Source organism: Pyrus communis, chromosome 8 (assembly GCF_041283825.1).
Source record: "Pyrus communis isolate YQ-2024b chromosome 8, ASM4128382v1, whole genome shotgun sequence".
In the NCBI taxonomy this organism is placed as follows: Eukaryota; Viridiplantae; Streptophyta; class Magnoliopsida; order Rosales; family Rosaceae; genus Pyrus; species Pyrus communis.
This window is the reverse complement of record NC_142572.1, coordinates 5690567-5706608: the sequence shown is the minus strand read 5'-3', so window position 1 is coordinate 5706608 and position 16042 is coordinate 5690567. Positions and strand designations below refer to the sequence as shown.

At 34.4% G+C, this 16042-nt stretch overlaps 1 protein-coding gene across 1 annotated transcript; it reads left to right on the top strand.

The window, feature by feature from the left end:
- The first annotated feature begins 1311 nt into the window (after window positions 1-1311).
- LOC137718567 (sugar transport protein 5) lies at window positions 1312-9665 on the top strand. Its single transcript, XM_068458119.2, has 4 exons — window positions 1312-1636; window positions 6352-6668; window positions 7624-8253; window positions 8954-9665. Exons 1-4 carry the CDS (start codon window positions 1498-1500, stop codon window positions 9398-9400), a joined length of 1533 nt encoding a protein of 510 aa, XP_068314220.2. The 5' UTR covers window positions 1312-1497; the 3' UTR covers window positions 9401-9665.
- Window positions 9666-16042: the final 6377 nt, after the last annotated feature.

Genomic DNA, 16042 nt, shown 5'->3' with positions numbered 1-16042 from the left:
TGTTTTTAGATTTTTTCTAGTAGTGCTAGGTAGGTTACAACTGCTACTAATTACCACCTAAGCACATATCAACAAGAAAATACTGATTAATAACCACATAAACACGTATCGATAAAAAAGAAAAGAAAAAGAAAGGGTAATTAACACATTTCCATCGGTAATTCCCTTTAATTGCACGTAGTGGAAGCCATCTCATCTGCCACATGTCACATCAAACTTTGCATACAGCGGAAACAGAAGGAAATAGTGGAAGGGAAGGTGCACGTTTTCGTCTCATCACCAACTACCCACCCCTAGCTAATTAGCTTAATCTATAAACAATTGCATGCATGTGACCTTTTCATTTTTCTAATCATTTTGTTTTTGGTCAATTCATTTTTCTAATTCAAGTGAACGTGTTGAAGCTTGATACTCCATCACTAAAGGAATATCATGATTTCTTTTCTAACATGATTATTCTTTCAAAATTTACTTAAAAATCCTAATTATGAATGTCAAAGAAATCATACGTATTCGATCAATTTGAATATTTGGCATTCATAATTAGGAATATCATCAAGTACCCGCTCTTTTTAAACCTAATTACGAATATTCATATATGGATTTAGCTGATGCGTGTGATATGATTGCATCTTTTTTGAAGTTTACGTAAAGACTTACATTTGATAAAGTAATGGACAATGGTGTTGTTTTTTCTCATCAGGATTTTCTTGGGAGCTGATTTTTATTTAAAAAAACAAAAAAATTAGCCTCTTACACAATCTTTGCTTATTTCTAATCATTGTTAATTACATTGAAATATTTGAGAATGGTACAGAAACTGAAGAAGAAAGAATAGCAGAGAGAAAAAGTATAGAGAGAGAAAGTTTAGAGAAAAAAAAATGTGAGACTTGTATTCACCTTAGAGAATTATTATTACAACTCTGTTTTTATAATAGATCCTAACAAATCTAACAAATATTAACAAATTTACTAATTAATTGTTGACTTGTACAATCAGTTTAACTAACTAATGGTGTGGAACCCTTAATAGCCATCAGATTGAATCACTCAAACAAAAATAACAAACATGATTAAATATGGATGTGTAGAAAGAGGAAAATGGTGTATAGTTATCATTTTTTCCCCTCATTAGGATTTTATTTTTGTAGGGAAATGGATATTATGCATGCATAATGGGTTTACAAAATGACCTATAATTTACAACTATAGACCTGCTTACTGGAAGGTAGCTTTTCTTGTTACGGACCTAAGGTGGCGGGTAACGTGGGCTTTTGGTCTTTTTAAATACAAAAACAAATTAATTATTGCAACGCCATTAGTCTTTGCTTATAAGTTAATCACTTTCTTATGACCCCCAACTCTCGGGCAAGCAGCACATGCATACTCTCTGCAAAACTGCAGCTGTCCAAGAGCGGACTACTTGAGCGATACCTGCTGTTTGTTTCCTGAGAAAATAAGAGAGGAAAGGAGAGTGAGAATTAAAGAGCGGAACAAATGGCCGTGGGTGGTTTCGCTGTCGATGGACCTCTGGCCGTCACTGGCGTTGACGGGAAGATAACAGTTTCGGTGGTTATAACGTGCGTCGTCGCCGCGTCTTGCGGCCTCATATTTGGTTATGACATCGGAATTTCAGGTGCGTTCGTTTTGATTATATAATTTAGTCGTTTCTTTAATTTTAACGTTCGAAATTTAAATTGTTATCTGAAATGCTTTGTCTCTCTCTGTATGTCGCTGTTACAAATTACATTAATCATCCAAAAACTATTTTTATTCTTATATTTTAAGAAAAAAGAAGAAGAAGAAGAAACGATGAATGAAATTAACTTCAATATTGTAGCAGGTAGATATTCAGAAGAGAATCATGGATAGTCACACTTTACCTAATACCAATATTAGGTGGGTAGCAATTTTGGCATGCATTTTTCTCATGGTCGGAATTTTAACACTCGTTCTAGTTTTCTGGCACTGTAAAGATATATTGTTTTAATTTCATGTTTAAATTTTTTTTATAGTAAAGTGTTAAACAGACTTAAGAGCAACTCCAGCCCACTAAGGTAATTACAACTTGAGCTATTGAGTAAAGGTAATTACTACCTTAGTTAATAATAACTGTCCGAATGCATATTTACCCTTAAAACAAATTTTTCGGACAATTGACACTAAAAATTATTTTTTAAAAAATAAATAAAAAGATAAATTTATGTATAATTTCGAAAATAAAATTTTGCCAATTCCATTACGTATCATGGATAGGTAATTACATTTTTTTAATATATAATTTTTAATATTTATTTCTTACTTGATTAATATGAACCGTTGGATGACATTTTTTTTGTAATTCAACAACCCATATTTTGCCACATGGGTGGCAACAGCTTATAAGTATTTTTTATTTTTCCTTTTTTTTAAAAAAAAAATTGTTGAAAAAATCTGGACCATAGGATAGAAATCTGTGCAAATAGAACGACCGGACTCTCATGCACGTGAAACCCATGCATCTATCTGAAAAATTATAATAACGTGGTGGCGTCACACTCCCTCAGGCGTGGTCGGGCTATTTTGACCTGAGTGAGCTGTCGGCCGCCCTCGTTTTCTTGTAACTCGACTTGTTTCATCTGGGGTGGAGCTCATTTTGTTGGTTTCGGTGAGGAGGGGGTGTAGTTGCTTTAATAATTCATAAATATTAGCTAGCTACGATTCCTGCATTATATTTTAAGGAGTTTTAACGAAAAGTTCACAGTACTGTTCACTTTAACGAAAAATCGCATTTTTACACTAAAAAATCAATCCTGGTATTATTCATTTTACCCTTTATTTTATCCTTATCATTAAAACTCAAAATTTTCAAATCATTTTCATTAGTTTTCCTTATATTTTACTCAATCTAGTTGACAATTCATTTATGGGTTGTAATGTTTTTATATAATAGCCTCTTGACGTTTTGGCAGCCAAATTAAAGGTTTGGTTTATGCAGTTGACTGTTAGGCTAAATTTCTCCATAATCTCCATAAGAAGATACCATAGATATTAGATCGGAACATTTTTTTAATGAACGATATACCATGCGCCCCATAAAATTTGTAAAACTTTTGTAAAATCTAAACCGGTTTGGGTTTGCAATTCGATGATTTTTAAGGTTGTCTCTTTTTTTAGCACAATTTTAAAACTCAATCATGAAAACATTTTTTTATTTATAAAAAGTTCATGGCACATTTTAAAAACTAATTCATGTCACGATGGTTTATCAAGAAAATTTCTGTAAGCACCTGAATTTTTATTTTATCAGACATACCTAGATCTTATAAGCAACAAAAATAAAAAGCTTTACCCATATTCTTATAAAAGCGCAAACGATGGATTGCTGTTGGTTGTGGTCTTTCTCGTTAACGCACTGTTTTCTAAGTTCAAACCCTTCCCTCACGCTTATTAGCATATATTAATGTAGATCATTGTTTGTGAAAAAAAAAAAATCTTATACAAAAAAAAAAAGACATCACTTTATATAAAAGAAAAAAAAACTTCAACTAGATTAATGTGTTTATAACTTTATTATACGCCATAAGAGGCTGCTAGCATCACCCACTCATGACTTAATGCAAGGGAGAAGTGTCCCTTTAATTTGTTAGGGACAATGTTATTCATACATTCATTTTTATCTTTCACATACCTTTTGGTAATTTTTTGTCATTGATTTTCTTCAATTCATTCGATCCGACGATCGAAATTTGAAAATGATATGTAAGAAGTAAAAATGAGTGTGTGGCTACCCTATCCATTTGTTAGTTTATTAGTTGATTGACATGTACGTTGCCAATAACAAAATGTTAAAATAAAAAAAAAGAATAAAATGTGTTTTTTTATAAAAAAAAAAAATTTTTAAAACTAATATTGTTACTATTAAATATATAGAAGAGTATTCTCGTTTTAATTTTAATTTACTATTCTCTATGAATTATTTGATGATAGACTATTCTACCAGTAAGGTTCGGTTGCTAAAGTCTTCAAATTTCAAATGCCCAAGAAAATAAAATATAAATTCAACCAAGTGGTTCAGAAGCTTCGATAGATACGAAATCTTTTTAACTAAACATAGATAAATAATTTAGTAACAAGTACTGACACGTCCTTGAGCTATGGCGCCACGTAGCATAGGCTTGCACTTTTATTAGCAAAGAAACACTAAAAAAAAAAAAAGACGTCCGGTAAACTAATTTTTTAAATCAAATTTATAAATTATGTGATGTGTCTTTAATAGATGGTGACCGAACTTGGTGGATTAGAAAGAAGGGATGCAGAGAAGATCCCTGTCCAAAAAGAAAGCCCAATTACTAAATTTTATACTCTTTAGGTTTAGATTGATTTCCAGATTAGGCCATGAAATTCTAATTTTTTTTTTTTCATATTGCACCCCTGAAGTTGTAAAACTATATTAATTTATGCCTTTTCTCAAATGAATTATTCAAATCTTCATTAAATTTATGATATGGTAAGCATGAAACATGTAATTGGCTGACATCTAAACCAGATTTGTACTAATTTGATTAAAAAGTTCATTAATTTAATGAAGAATTAGACATTCAAATACAAAAAATGTGTAAATTGATACAATTATAAAACTTTGAAGTGCGATGTGAAAAAATTAAAACTTCATGCCCTAATTTGAAACCACATTCAAACCTTTAGTGGAGAAATTGTAGTAAGCCCAATAAAAAAAACAAACACACACAGAATTTCTTCTCCATACCTCTCTCTGACTTCGTTTTTGGCTAGTTCATTTGAAAAGGAATCATATTCGCGACTATACAATTCTTTTATTTTTTACTTACTTATGGAAGACGGGTGCAAATTTATTATTTTAGAATGCCAATAATAATGTAATAATTTTTTACATGCGAACTTTCTTCGAGAACATTGGAATAAGAATTCATCTTGTTATTTATTTGGTATTACAAAATGTCAAACTATTTGGCAAGATAACTAAAAGACATGTACCAGCTACCGAGCTCAAATCGATCTCCTTCGTCTTTCAGTTGGCGGATTTCAATTTTAATTATCTGATTCTAATCATACTTGTTATATAAAAACAACCAAACATGAGGCATTCTCCCTTACAATTAGAAATATATTTTTGTGTATGTGTTTGGGTCCAAAATATCGTTTTGGGCCGAGCCTAGGTTTGGATAAAGGTGAGTTAATCGAATCCTAGTGCAACAAGGAGTCTTAAGGCTAAGGATGCTAAGAATTAGGGGATGAATCTAGTTTGTTAAGGAGCTTAGTTCAAAGAGGAATTAGGATTGGCCGAAACCTGATCAAATTGGGTTAAGGAGTTCTAATCCTAGTCCATTTCTAGTTCGGTCATGAAGAGGTTTGCTACTATAAATAGAGAAGGGAGTGCATCATTCAAGGCCCCTTCAAATCAACACACAAATTGCCCTGTGCAAAGTTTCTCAACAAGCCTGAGAATTTTTCCTCTTCCCCTTTCTTCCAGCCAACACATCTTCAATTTGGATAAACAACATTGTGAAGGCAACCGGCGACATCTTCAATTTGGATAAACAGTACAATAGCCATAGAATCAGCCGACCAAGAAACACCTTCAATTTGGATAAACGGCATTGCTTCGAGACCGACTGATTATTTATCTAAGTCTTGATCAAGAAGGATTTTCTAGTTGTTATTGGTAGAGGTCATCTCATCAACCTTCTCGACGAAGTAAGGTGTTACTAGGTTACTAGGCTCGGCAAATTGAAAGCCGAGTATTGCTTTATGATTGGATATTCATAAGTACATTTTAGAGTTCAACACTCCGACGACCAAACCACATTTACATTCAAGACATTTATCTTTTTCGAGTACTTGTGTCTGTATAGTTTGCTGCCAGTTCGGCGTACTTATAATTTCATGAATATAATTACCGAGACCGAACTCGACACCGACGATTTGTGAACTTCGTAGAACTAGTAACCTTGTCTTCAGGCTCTAGAACCCAAAGGCCAAGACGTGTTCCTTCCTCGGCCGTAGTTGTAAGATCGAGAAGTCAACAGCGCGCTTAACGCCACATCAACACATTTTACTCCCCGACCGAGCTCGGTCGATGAGTTGGCATGCCTCGCACACAACCGAAGGACGTAGTTAGCTTATTAGTTACTTAACCTGCGCACCACATATGCTTGGTAGTTTTTAAGGTCAATAGTATGTCATACAATCGAATGTAAAAAATAAAGATATACCTCCACTGACGCAAAGAAGCTATACACATGAAACTAATGAATAACATCTACAATTATCATATACTTTGGTGCACATCAAATGCATGAAACTAATCATGAACATAAACAATTTTCTCAGGAGGAGTAACTACCATGGCACCATTTCTGAACAAGTTTTTCCCAGAAGTGCTGAGAAAGGGAGGGCCCCCGAAAAACATATATTGTGTGTATGATAGCCAGGTTTTGACAGCATTCACATCCTCCCTCTACATAGCGGGGTTGGCTGCGTCGCTTGTGGCCAGCCGTCTGGCCAGGACTATCGGCCGCCGGAATGTTATGCTTCTGGGTGGCTGCACCTTCTTTGTTGGGTCTGCGATCAATGGTGGCGCTGTCAATGTTGCCATGCTTATTTTGGGCCGTATCTTGCTCGGCTTTGGGGTTGGTTTCACAAACCAAGTAAGTGGACTTTCTTTATGTAGATCCTTGGGCCTGCAAATTAAGAGCATGCAAACCCATAAAAAAGGAAGCATTTTAAATGATCGAAAATATTTTTTTATTTTTTTGTGATTCAGAAGACGTTCTCTTTGTTGTCACCTATTTTGAACTGAAGGAGAGAGAGGTGGCGGGAGAGAGAGAGAGAGAGAGAGAGAGAGAGAGAGAGAGAAATATGGCTAGGGAGAATTGTATATTCTATTCTCTTTTGTCAATGTATCTATTTATAGTAAACAATAGAAGGGGAGAAACTTGCTATACAAAGTTTAAAAGAAAGATACAATATAGGATGAGAATTGTTATTAGCACTTCAAAAATCTCATTCTACATTCCAAATTTTCTATAATAGAAAAGAAAAATACATTTGTGAGGAGTGTAGAATGAGATTTTTGGAGTACTAATAACACTTCCCTATAGGATTCCTAACTTAACTTTACTGCGGATTTGCATAATCATATCATATAATATATTCACAGCACTCTTACCATTTTATGGATCATTTATCAAGTTGATTCTTGTCTAAGCATGTGCTACATATTACTATTACTATTTGGAAAGGAAACATATTCCGTCCCTTGAGAAACTTTCTTCTGAATCACAACACGTGTCTATCTCTTTTATCATGCGATCGATATTACTACAGATTATTGCTACTATTTGGAAAAGAAACATTTTCTGTCCTTTGGGAAACTTTCTTTTGAATTACAACACGTGTCTCTTTTTTTTTGTGATCGATATTATTTTATATCATGACAACTGATCATTTGATGTATCATATTTTTAATAGAGGTGAATCTGATATTTGCCCTACTTGTCTAAGAGAAAGAGTGAATTAATTAAATGGCCCACGGGTTCCTTTGTGTATATTTCCTTGATTTCATCCATTACTAACATCCCTTGTAATATTGGCACAATATAGTCTGCTCCAATCTACCTCTCAGAGATTGCACCACCCAAGTGGCGAGGTGCATTCAGCACAGGCTTTCAGTTCTTCATAGGAATTGGGGTAGTGGCATCCAACTGCATAAACTACGCCACCGCCAAGCACAGCTGGGGCTGGCGTCTCTCCCTCGGCCTCGCCATAGTCCCAGCCACCATCATGACTGTTGGCGCCCTTTTCATTTCGGACTCACCCACAAGCTTAGTAGAACGCAACAGGGTTGACCAAGCCAGAAAATCCCTAATCAAAATCCGAGGCAAGAACGACATCGAGGACGAGCTGGCCTTTCTTATCAAGGCCAGTGAAGTTGCCAGAACCCTCAATGAGGAGCCTTTTGTGACCATATTTCAGAGGCAGTATAGGCCTCAGCTTTTGATCGGTGCGCTTGCTGTGCCGTTTTTCCAGCAGCTTAGTGGGATTAATATCATTGCCTTCTATGCCCCTGTTTTGTTTCAATCTGTGGGTTTTGGCAATGATTCTGCTCTTATTGCTTCGATTATACTTGGGTTGGTGAATCTTGGTTCGATCCTTGTGTCTACGTATATGGTTGATCGGCATGGTCGCAGGTTTTTGTTCATGGAGGGTGGCATCCAGATGGTCATCTGTCAGGTAACTATCATCTAGCTAATATGGTATATTGAGTTTACTGTGAAAAAATTGCAAAATAAACTCCTTATTTATTTATTTATTTATTATGGGAGGGCAATGTTACATTGTCATACCATTTCACAAGCTAAGATGTTCATTTAGTTACTTTATAATATGGTGAATCTAGAATACTGATTAAGATGATTTTAGTCTGATTGGGGGTAGTCCATATTCATAGTTTAGTAATATAACACTAGTAAAGAATATTTGTAGGAGGTGTGCCATCCACACATCCATTTTTACTTTTCTACACCATCTTAATTTTCAGCCGTCAGATATAATGAATTGAAGGAAATCAAAATACATAAATTAATAAAGGATGTGTGAAAAGTAAAAATGAGTTTGTGGATATCACATCCCCATTTATATCGTTATAGTCACACTATTTGGCAATATAAGTTGTTTATTTAGTTACGTTGTAAGACGTGAATCTAGACTATATGACTATTGATCAAGTTAATTGTTGTCTGGTTGAGTAGTCTATATTCAAAGTCTAGTATCATAAACATCTATATTGCAACATAAACCCTTATGTGGATAAAGCTATTATACCCTTTTTGCATAGTCAAAAAATAAGTTTAGACGAGTCAAGATATACAAGGGATGATCGTTATCTATGTAAAAGAAGAAAAGTTTTCTTATCCGAAATGTTTTTGTGCAGGTTGGTGTGGCTATAGTTCTGGCAGCTACGACAGGTACGGATGGCAACGGCCATATCTCAAAGGGCTATGCCGTACTAGTTCTTGTAATGATGTGTTTTTATGCTGCTGGTTTTGGTTGGTCATGGGGACCTTTGAGTTGGCTTATCCCAAGTGAAATATTCCCCATGAAAATTCGACCCACAGGCCAAAGCATGGGGCTAGCAGTAAACTTTGCCACCACATTTGTTCTCTCCCAAACCTTCTTGTCCATGTTATGCCATTTCAAATACGCCACATTCTTGTTCTACGGCGGTTGGATTCTGGTGATGACCATTTTCGTTGCGCTCTTCCTGCCGGAGACTAAAGGAATCCCGCTGGATCAAGTTCACACAGTGTGGGCGAAGCATTGGTATTGGCGCCGGTTCGTTGAAGGTTGCCCTAAGGTTAATGCCGATGAAAATGAGTAAAGCTAGGGATGCCAAAGTAGAACTCAAGATTTTTCGCTTCAAATGATGCAGTTGTGCTTCACTTGTTCATATTTGATTTCACTTTGAACCTCGTTTGTTTGTAATAGCTAAATCGTCATATCGTAATATGCCACGTTGTTCGGTGACTCCAATTTGGTATTTTTGTTTTCTTTTTTTCTGGGCAACCAAGTATTATATTCGAATGGAAATCATCCCAATGTGTTAATACAGTTTTTAAGAGTAAATGAATTGTATTTCCTAGCTAGGTACAATTATGTTATATTTTTGTGACACCCGAATGCCTTTCATATTTTGAAGCAAATATCCAATATTTGGATCATAAATTGCTGTGATGACATGCTAGTTTTTCTCGTGGATATGAAATGGACTGAAATATTAAGGCAGCATGTTGTGTGAAACTCATAAGTTGACAATATAATTAATTAAGGGCTCATTTGGGAAGTGTTTTAAATAACTGAAAGCGTTTTTAGAGAAAATGATTTTGAGTTTCAAAAATACTGAAGTGTTTTTTTTAGAATTAACTTGCATTTTTACTAAGGATTGGTTACAAAAATATTTTTCTCAAAAAGTACTTTCAGTCATTAAAAAACACTTCTTAAGCGAAACCTGAAGATGATAAAATGCTTTAGATTCTATAGGATCAAACCTATGAGACTTAAGAAATAATGGAATTGAATAAAAAAGTAAAAGAAGAAAAGAAAGGAAAAAATAATAACAAAATGAAAACTCATTCCGGATAAATTAAAAACAGAGGGAAGGAGATATCGGAGATGGACAAAGGGTTTTCCAAAGTTTGTCAAGGAATACAAAAGACTTAATTAACCATAGTGTCGAGTTCCTTAGAGAGAGTTTCTCGCGCCCCCTTTCGGAGATTTACCGTTACGGCCGTAACAGATGAAAATAGTGAACTTGGCGTGAAGGGACAAAGACACAAGAGATCGACTGCTTATAAGAAAGATAAACAGATTTTATGTACTTGTTTTATTACCAAAACCATTATACGAAAGACAGACAGATCACAAACTCAGGTTTCTCAACCCATAAGCTTTACTAATAAAGGCATTCCATTGATAATGATAGAAAGAGCAATCCACAAAAAAGTTGATAAAAAAGGGAGAGGGGTTGAGCCTTATTAGGATTAACAATTGGGAAATAGATAAAATTGACTCATTTTCTTAATCTTAGGACATAAATAAGCAAAACAGATCATGCACAAGTTATGCACACCATGCACAAAACTAAAATTACTAAAATACCCACATAAATACTAAGAATCCTCAGCTCACTACATCATTTTTCTCATTTGGAAGAGTGGGATGTCCAAAGAGCTCTGTGAGCTCTAAGTTTCTGGGTTGAGCTCATATCTCTGAGTTTGGATTTTGAAGAGAGGGAAGTCAAGAGTGAAGCTTCGAAGTGAGGGTTTCTAGTTTGTATCAGTGTTCGATCCTTAAAGATATGACCTTTATACTAGATTATCCATTTTGGTCGGAAAGTTCCATTTTTTCGATAAGTAAAGCTTCGGCAGCCATATTTCCACAGCCATTTGGTTCATCTCTCTCTTTCTCTCTTTCACTCAGTCATTGTCTCCATTTTTGTATCTAATTACTTCTTTTTTTCAATTGGTTTTTTGGATTTGCAAAGATGGGAAGTCGAAGAAAAGAGGGATAAGGAAGAAAGGGCTTAGAATGTGTTTTGGAAATTTTCATTTGTTTGTGGGTTCTTGTTATTTTAGTTCCAAGTTTCTACATCAATGATTTATGGAATAAATGGGTTGTTTGTAAGATTAATTAATACTTAGAAGTTAAATTAGGGTTTGTGTTTCATGTTGGGGCTTATGGGTTGTGGAATAAACTTTACTTTTTGACGTGCTACAAAACTGGGATGGAACAATTTCTGGTTCAAGTGCTCAATTGCATAAATTTGTAAATTTTTTTCTGTAATGTGCATGTGGTGTGCATATGGTGTGCTTGGCTACAACTTAATATGAGAAGCATGAATGTTCACTAGTTATAATGCACATATGTTGGGCCCTGGAATTTAGCGAGTATGACCACAACCTAGTTGGCCTCGGCGAAAAACAAAATTAATAAAAGGCTTAGAGGCGTTAAGGGTCATGCAGGTCCATGAAATAACGACAACGAGTATCATGTTTTCTACGTGCACGGTTAAGCGATGATTGATATATGTAACAAGACTTTTCAAACAGCCATTGTAACCTTATATATGCAACAATTATGTTTTAATTGTATCCACTATACCAATAGGTCGACGTTAAGTTTCTTATTAATGCGAAAAGTAGCTCGTTGCTCGATCTTCAGTTTTGTGGATATCATGCGCATGTATTGTACATGTGATGTGCATGTGGTGTGCGTATAGTGTATATGGTGGTGATATCACATGTGATGACGTCATTTTTTGATTTCAATGAGAGAGTTGTGAGTTCAAGGTTTTTTGGTTGGCTTAAATCTGTGAACATATCATGTGCATGTCCTGTGCATGTCACTGGAAATAAATGATTTTTAATGGGATTTTCAAAATCTAGGCTCAGGTCAAAGATTTGTAAACTACAGATCTTTAAGGGATTTCTAGAATCTAAGCCCCACATATCCTCCAACGCCGTTAATTACACGAAGCACGTCCACACCAAAACCAACGTTGTTACACGTATTGATACAGATAACAAATTTGGGATATTCTTCGAACTGAGAGGGATAAGGCATTCATTGGCGAAGGAGAGAGATTGCAACAAAAAAAAATGGTGTCTTTAGTTTTTCATAATGGATTTTCTTTGACATCTAAAAATTTTTTGGATTGCAAATCGGTTTTGACCCAGATGAGTTTTGAATGAGATTTCGAATTTGAGGAAGAAGATGATGATTTAAGGAAAAAATTCCCAATCTGTAATTGCAAGCACATAAATGTGTTCATTTCCCAAAAGGGCCAATAAGCAAACACAAACAATTTCCAAATAAATCAAATCTTCCAATTGAATTTTCCGTTATCTTTCACTAATCTAAGAATAGCCAATAAATATTAATTTTAAAGAAAGATGGAGGGAGAGAGAGAGAGCGAGTAGAGAGAAAGAAATTAGAAAATAGGAAGCAATAACTCATTTATATACAAGAGCAATTTGGTAATTTAAAAATGTAAAAAAAAAAATCTTCTTTTGTCCAATTATTATGCAATGAAGTGTGCGTATTAAAACAATCTTATTTCTATCTCAAAATTAAGAAAATAGATCATCTTTTTCTATTTCCCTTAATAATTTGAAAATCCACGGTTAGTGTGCCCCAAATGGGGCGGATGGATGGATGACCCGTCAAAGATTGAGTTGAAGGCTAAGTGTTGTCCACTGAAGTAGTTGACACATTACGAGAACCGATTACTTAGGTGATTTATTTGACACCAACCGCCACAGCAGCCTCTCTCTCTCTCTCTCTCACACACACACACACATCTGTCTCCTTTTCTAATGTAAAAACCCTCTTTTAAATGAAAAAAAGTTTTGGTTTCTTTTTTGTGGTGTGCTAAGTGTAACCTTAGGGTTTGCAATAGTATACTATCAATTAAAATAGTCATTTACCACTCCAATGTCTTGAGTGCATAATAATTATTTTAGAAAGATGGTAATATATGTCTAAAATGAAAACAAATTTTAGAATACTTGTTCCTTATACTGGAGATTTTAAACTCAAATGTCACATTCACTTACAATATGTATAGAATTGGTTGTACTTAAAAAATACATCAACTTAAATTGGGTTTGGTGCTGGTTCAATATATGTCTAATTCAGTTTATCACATTTGGCTCAATATATGTCTAAATCTATTGAGCCTACACACGTGCTTCACGTCACCCAGTTCATCATATAAGATCTTATTTAAATTTAAAAAATAAAATAAAATAGCAAGTGGCCCTTTACCACAGTGGTGAAAAGGTGTTGAGTCCTTGCATGACGACGTGAGTTTGAAATCCTGTTGATGGCTAATCTAACAAAATTTATCATTTGACAAAAAAAAAATATATATCATTAGTAATTTCATTTAATATTTTTTGTTTATTTTAATTAGAAATTTTCTATTATTTAATAAGAAAATAGGGTTATAAGTGTATTTTACATGCATGAGAACTAAATTGATATTGCAAACAAGTATAATATTCACAAAAAAAAAAAAAAAAAAAAATGTTATGTTAAGTCGGATCGGATCACCATAATTCATCTATCCGGATTCCTTTATAATTGGATTATCCCTTTATAATTGGATTATCCACTCCAATCTTATTCGGATAATCAGATTGGAAACCTCGATTCATATAATTGAAGAAAGTTGAGGTTTCAACAGAAAATCAATTGGCAATATGAGGAGTAACCAAACTTATCTATAAGACCATGTAAGGTCCATCCTCCCATCAATGTGAGATTTATTCTTAAACGCTATCTCACGTGTGCAAATTTTCAAACTTAATACATGAACAACACAAACAAACAGGTGAGGTGGAGCATGTATGGCCTTTGGGCTTCACATATGAGACAACCTGCTATGATACTATGAACAAAGCTGGAGTTCCACCATAAAAAAGAAAGTTGAGTTCTAACATAAAACCAATTGCAATAAAAGGAGTGGCCCAACCTCTTATACTCTCTGGTAAGGTTTCTTCTTTCATGATGTGTGACTCTTTTACCTTCACATCGTCACACAGTCGCTCACATGTGGCGAATTTCAAGCCGCGTGGAGAATTGAGTGACGTGGAGCACGTGTGGCGGTGGGGCTTCACACTTGGGTCAACACTACTCTAATACCATGAAAAAAGTTGTGGTTCTACCATAAAACCAATTGGCAATATGAGGATAGCCTAACTTACTTATAAGCCTAGCAAAATTCCTCCCACCGTCAATATGTGATTCATTCTCAACAGTAATTACATCATATTCGGATCAGGTCCATATCAAAATCTGATCCATTAATATGTCTAGATGTCGGAATCAGATTTCTTTCGAAATAGGCTACAAAAATTGAGCTTGTGGTCTTCTGGCAATCATGACTCAAGCTGAGCTACACAACTTTTCTACTGAAACTTAAGAAGTGGCACACTCAACGAACTTTTGCTCTAGATTATATAATAGTGTTTGGGTAATACTAAGAAGACCAACTATTTACACTCAATTTTGTAAGTTATATATCGTGATTGTGATGATTGAATTATTATTTAAATGTTGATTAATAACTTGCTTATTTTCTATTGGTGACAAATCATATGATTTGCAAATTTAATCCAAAAGTTGTGTTTACAGAACATTACTGACAGTGTTTCATATATCCAAATTATTTCATTCTAACAAGTAAGATGCTGACACGTACATTGATCACCAATCATCTAGTGAATAAATTTGGTGAATAGATTTTGATGAGTCATTAGTGAATATTGTATACAAGTATACTTTGTTTTTCTTGGTTTCAAAACCTACATGCATATGCTTGCTTTTATAATCTAGACATGTATTATGCATATAATATAAAGCTTTCGGTTCAAAATCTTATGACTCCCACGGGCTGACGGCCACTCAACGGTTAACAGATTAATTAAATCTAAAAACGACTGAAAGTGATCAATCTTGGCAGGCTGCTTTAATTCTATGTAATACATTTTGTCACCCCCACCTCTATCTCAAATCAAAGCCATTACTACCAGATAATTACACTTACGTACATTTAGTGGCAGAGCTAGAGTTTTTGCTATTGTGACGCAATGATGGAGCCAGAAATTTTATTAAGGAGGGTCAATCTTAAGTGATCATAAAATTATGATAAATTACCTTATACATAAAAATTACTGAAGAAATGGTCATGAGTATTTGCTTATTAAGCATAAAAAATAAGGAAAACTAATGAAAATGGCTTGAAAACTTTGAGTTTTAACGATAAGGACAAAATAAAGGGTAAAATGAATAGTACCAGGATTGACTTTTTTAGTGTAAAAATGTGGGTTTTCGTTAAAGTGAACAATACTTGGAGCTTTTCGTTAAAGTTCCCTAAAAAAATATTCCAAGTGTCCAACCTTTATATTGTTTTTTTTAACAAGCGATATTATCTAGACCAAAGAAGAGGGAGATGAGCTTAGCCTCACAATGGGCTAGCAGCAATGTGGTTCAAACTCGCATTTGGAGAAAATCGAATCTAAGACCTCTCACTTACAAGTGAAGAAGAATACCAAGACCATAGTACTAAGTGGCCCAATCTTTATATTGTTATGATTTAATTAATTACATTTTAGTAGATCACGCTTTATGGCAAAAAACAATCATACATATGCACCTTGATGAGAACTCAAATAAAAAAATTGAATATAAGTATGAGGAAATGAAATTAAGTATCATTTACTTGATTAGGCAAAGAATGAAATTATGAGATTAAGGGGTCGTTTGGATGTGCTCTTAAAATTACTGAAAGTACTTATAGAGAAAATATTTTTTGGTTCCAAAAGCACTTTAAGTGCTTTTCCAGAATTTACTTGCATTTTTACTAAGAAATGGTTCTAAAAATATTTTCACCAAAAGTGCTTTTAGTCATTTCAAAAATACATCCAAGGAAGTTCTAAGTGTTGGACTCCAACCGTGAGCA

Bases quoted from the DNA above. Each gene is read 5' to 3' on its own strand.
- LOC137718567 (XM_068458119.2), top strand. From the start codon at position 1,498: ATGGCCGTGGGTGGTTTCGCTGTCGATGGACCTCTGGCCGTCACTGGC. The intron at 1,637-6,351 runs GTGCGTTCGTTT...CAATTTTCTCAG, and splicing joins TTATGACATCGGAATTTCAG to GAGGAGTAACTACCATGGCA. The intron at 8,254-8,953 runs GTAACTATCATC...GTTTTTGTGCAG, and splicing joins TCCAGATGGTCATCTGTCAG to GTTGGTGTGGCTATAGTTCT.